The sequence below is a fragment of the Chiloscyllium plagiosum genome, chromosome 6, assembly GCF_004010195.1.
Source record: "Chiloscyllium plagiosum isolate BGI_BamShark_2017 chromosome 6, ASM401019v2, whole genome shotgun sequence".
Classification (NCBI taxonomy): Eukaryota; Metazoa; Chordata; class Chondrichthyes; order Orectolobiformes; family Hemiscylliidae; genus Chiloscyllium; species Chiloscyllium plagiosum.
Window position 1 is genome coordinate 93,623,783 of NC_057715.1, and position 4,689 is coordinate 93,628,471.

At 38.0% G+C, this 4,689-nt stretch overlaps 1 protein-coding gene across 3 annotated transcripts in view; it reads left to right on the plus strand.

Annotated features, from left to right (window-relative positions):
* Positions 1 to 4,003, plus strand: part of LOC122550832 (cytoskeleton-associated protein 2-like) — a 17,864-nt gene extending 13,861 nt beyond the window's left edge. For all 3 annotated transcript variants that reach the window (XM_043692141.1, XM_043692142.1, XM_043692143.1), the window contains 2 exons: positions 2,268 to 2,790; positions 3,063 to 4,003. In XM_043692141.1, the coding sequence (XP_043548076.1) occupies positions 2,268 to 2,790; positions 3,063 to 3,285 (746 nt within the window). In that variant the 3' untranslated portion in view covers positions 3,286 to 4,003. The remainder of the gene's footprint in view (positions 1 to 2,267; positions 2,791 to 3,062) is intronic.
* The last annotated feature ends 686 nt before the right edge of the window (positions 4,004 to 4,689 follow it).

Genomic DNA, 4,689 nt, shown 5'->3' on the forward strand with positions numbered 1-4,689 from the left:
GAAACATCTCCGAGACACCCGCACCAATCAACCAAACCGCCCCGTGGCCCAACATTTCAACTCCCCCTCCCACTCTGCCGAGGACATGGAGATCCTGAGCCTCCTTCACCGCCGCTCCCTCACCACCAGACGCCTGGAGGAAGAACGTCTCATCTTCCACCTCGGAACACTTCAATCACAGGGCATCAACGTGGACTTCACCACTTTTCTCATCCCCACCTCACCCTAGTTCCAAACTTCCAGCTCAGCACTGTCCCCATGACTTGTCCTACCTGCCTATCTTCTTTTCCACCTATCCACTCCACCCTCCTCTCTGACCTATCACCTTCATCCTCTCCCCCACTCACCTATTGTACTCGACACTACTTTCTCCCCACCTCCACCCTCCTCTAGCTTATCTCTCCATCCTTCAGGCTCTCTGCCTTTTATTCCTGATGAAGGGCTTTTGCCCGAAACGTCAATTTTACTGCTCCTCTGATGCTGTCTGAACTGCTGTGCTCTTCCAGCACCACTAATCCAGAATCTGGTTTCCAGCATCTGCAGTCATTGTTTTTACCTAGTTAATGCTGACCGAGCCAGTGATGCCCACATCCCATGAATGAATAAAATGTATACTTGACATCTGAAATAAAGAAAATATTCAGCAGTTGGAGTTCTTTGGTTGATGTAGGTCTTTTCACTTGAATTTCTTTGTCGGATGTGACTCAGCAGGTAGCGCACTCACCTGTGCATCAGGGATTTGTGGGTTGAAATCCCACTCCATGACTTCAGCACAAAAGTAACACTAAATTTTAGTGCAGTGCTGAAGCTTCCATTTTGACTTCTCAGCTCGTTATAAGAGATCAAAGAGCACTCTTTTAAAATTGTCGTCATTGTGACGGCTGATATTTATCCCTCAAGCAACATCCCAAAACATTATTGTTTTTGGTATGTTTACATACACAAATTGTTGCTATGTTTTCTTCCAAAAATACTTGATTGGCTGTAAAGTGCCCTAAAAAAGTGTCATTCATGATCTCAGAATTATTTAAACATCTGTTCTTTTCTCCTCGCTGCTATTGAGAACCACTATATTCTGGCCTGTATTTTTTAGAAATGCATAATTAGACATAATTGTTCACAGAGCAATCACATGTATCAAATCATCAATTGCTGATTTTTGTTGCTATAATCCTCCACAGAAGTTTGTGTCACTTTGTCTCAGATCAGTTATTTATACTGTTGCATCTCACCTCCTTCACTTTAATTGTTCTGCAAGCTCTGCTGCACCAAAGGGGCCATGAACATAGATCTTTGAGGATACCAGGAATCTTTGGCATCTTAGGTATCCAGCACAAAAGTATAGACTATGCAGAACACTTATAAAGCTGTGATTGGATACATCTGGTCACCTGACCTTTTATCAAGATGAGCTAGAGGGATCTTGAGAGTCTGCAGAGATTTACCAGGATAGTTCCAGGAACAAAAGATCTTAGCAACAAGTTTGGTTTGGAAAAGCTGGTATTGTCTCCAACTTGGGATTGTTCTCCTGAAGCAAAAGAGATTTGATGGAGGTAAAGAAGAATGATATGTTAAGGTAGATTGAATCAGGAAAAGCTGTTCCCATTATCGGAGAGTACAGGAACCAAGGAGCACATTTCTGTATTTGGTCAAGAAGTAAAGAGGAAATGTGAGGAAGAACGTTTTTTCACACAGCAATGAGCTGCTGCCCATGAGAAAAGTGGAAGTAGAGACAATCGATGATTTAAGAGGAAATTAGATGCTTTAAGGAAAATAAACTTGCAGGACTATTACAGACAATTTCTACCAGCAAATTAATTAATTTGGAAAAATCTTTACCTGAACATGGTTGGCTGGCCTGTTTGCCTTGAAATTCCTCAACTTCCATGCTTACTAATTATGGTTTTTCAATTTTTTTTGAGACTTCTGTTTTTCACTTTAAAGTAAATTGCATTTTAAACTAAATTTCCAAAGCAATATTTGAATTCCCTGGTTCCCTCGTCTAAATTGTAACATAGCAGTTTATTACCTCATTGCACTTAGGCCTTTGAAGAGGCCTCATCCATTGATAATCTTCAGGTGAATTTCCAACTTAGTGGTAACAAAATAGGTTTTAAAATGTGATTTCTAGAATGGGTTGTCTTTGAGAGCAGTCCAATAATGAATTCTGTTCTTTTTGCTTAAGGGAAACAAGTCAATTTAAAGCATAACGTTTAAGAATCACAGTGCAAAGGTACAAGTTTGTCATGTATTTCTTGTCTCCATAGCAATGAACAAAACTGAGGATGGAGCACAGAAAGATCCAAAGTTGGAACTCGTGTGTGTGACTGAACAGAGTGTTTCTAAAAGAAGCAAAGTGGATCTGGCTGATACTGAGCAGAGGCCTTCTATAGAGAAGAGTGCGGAGTGCATGAATGATAAACCGGATCTCCCTCCAGAGAACCATGAAATGCGTATTGCTGCAACTGATGATCACAATGTTTCCAGAGAAAATGAAGGAGACCTCTTGTTTACTGAACAGCAAGTTTCCTGTAATGGAAAAGCAGACCTCTCAGCAGGTGAACAGCAACTTTATGCAAGGGAAGAAGTGGAGCCCACATCAAAAGAACTGCATTCTCCTTCTATGGAGCGTGTGGTGGATGAAGCTGATGGTAAAGAGGATTGTGAGGTGGAAGATGTAACAGTTGACCATATGAAGACCCCATTGAAACAAATACTGACACCGAGTAAAACACAAAATAGAGGATCATCTATTAAGTATAGTGTGAGTGTAACCCCTAGGAATAAATGGTAAGAAAGTTCTTGAATTTCAACTGCTTCCTTTTTAAATAGTAATACTATGTACATCTTAATAGTTCCAGGGGATGTATAGCAAGGTTTGATAAGAAATTTAAAACTTGGCAAGATTCAGCTCTATGTATATTTATACTTGATCTGTTTGTTTTTAATTTTCAATTGAGTTAATTATACTGGCATTAAATATGTATAAAATAGTATTGACTTGACAACTGGTAACTTGGTCCTGTTCATCTTTATAATCCATTGACTTTTCTCTCCCTCAGTGATAAAAATGTGGTTCAGATGGAAAACAGAAACTCTGCAATCAAAGAGTTGAACTTTCTGACGCCTGTGCGCCGTTCACGACGTATTGAACAGGCATCTTCCCAAATGCCATTAATGTTGCAGGACCACAATCCCTGTGTGTCTTCACTGGAGGATCTAAAAAGTTTGGGAGGCGTATCTATTGCCTACTCATTCAAGATGAATAATGCATTACAACACTGAACTAATATTTTCAAATGAATATGGATTATCTTTTTTAATTAAATGCACCTTATGTCCCAAAGCATCATTTAATCCAATGCAGTGCAGTCTGCTTTGCATAATTGTTTCCTTGCCATTTCTAAACAGTGATGTCCTGCATTTTATACTGCCTTTAACATAACAAAGCTATAGAAATATTTAGTGCTTAATCTTGTTTTTAAAGTGCTTTGTCATGCTGTAGTATGACAAAGGCCTATGAAATTGATGGATGAAAATGAGAATGATTTTAAAACTCCAAGTTTGGTTTCTCCCAAGTCCATTAGAGCTGAATACTATGGCTATTCTTGTCTTCTAGTTGAAGAAACTAACTTTTTGCTCTAGTATTTTTAAGAAAAGATTTCCTTTCTGGATGAAGCGAAGTGCTGTAGGCACTGAATGTGAAATAAAAACAAATGCAGCTTGTTGAGCATCATCTGTGCACAGAAAATAGCTAACATTTCAGGCCAGTGCGTTTTTATCAGAACTGGGAATAGTTAGAGATGTAATCAGTTATTTGAGCGGTGGATAAATATGCCATATTGTTTTCTTGCTTTACTTAAGTTTTCATTTGAATTAGCAGCATAACTGCTCCAGGCCCATCTTGTTTTGTTTCTTGCATCCATTCCACTCCATCTGGACCTGGAGGAATAACCTTCTTGGTCCTTCATTCTCTCCTGTCGTCCATTCTTTTACAGCATTTTTTTAAAAAAAATTCTTGTCTCATCCCTTGCTCAAAAGCTGCTACATTGCTAACATTTCCCAGTTCTGATGAAAAGTTACTGCCCTGAAATGTTTACTCATTTGCTTCTCTACATGGATGTTGTCTAACCGCTGAGCTTTCTCCCACCATTTTTTGTTTTTTCTTTTAATGGTTGACAATATACAAGAGTGACCTATTTTTCTCACCCCAACAAGGTTTCAGCGAATTTAAGTGTTTGATTCTTTAGTTATTAATGTTTGATATGCACAGTTGTAATCTTGTTTTACAAAAAAAATTCCAATATGTTTGGAAGACAGTGGCAGACACAATGTGTGTATAATAAAGCTATTAAGTTATCTCAGTCCTGGAATTTAAGTTTGAGCAAACACTAATTGAATAAAACATCTCTTTTCTCTTAGAATTCTAAAGAAAAAAAACTAATGCGAATCACCTGGTGTGAAGTATTGTTTGTTTTAAAAGTAGTCTTTTTTTCTTGTAACAAAATGTGGTAATTTTTAACATGCTTGCAATAAGTATAAACTATATGAAGCAACAATGCAAATAAATTTTTAATTTTGCTTTGGCTTGGAATATTAGATCTTCTCAATTGAAACTTTATTTACTACTTTGCATTGTGCTTATTTTCATTAAATGGTTCTTGCTATTCTTTTTGGCTGTATTTCTTT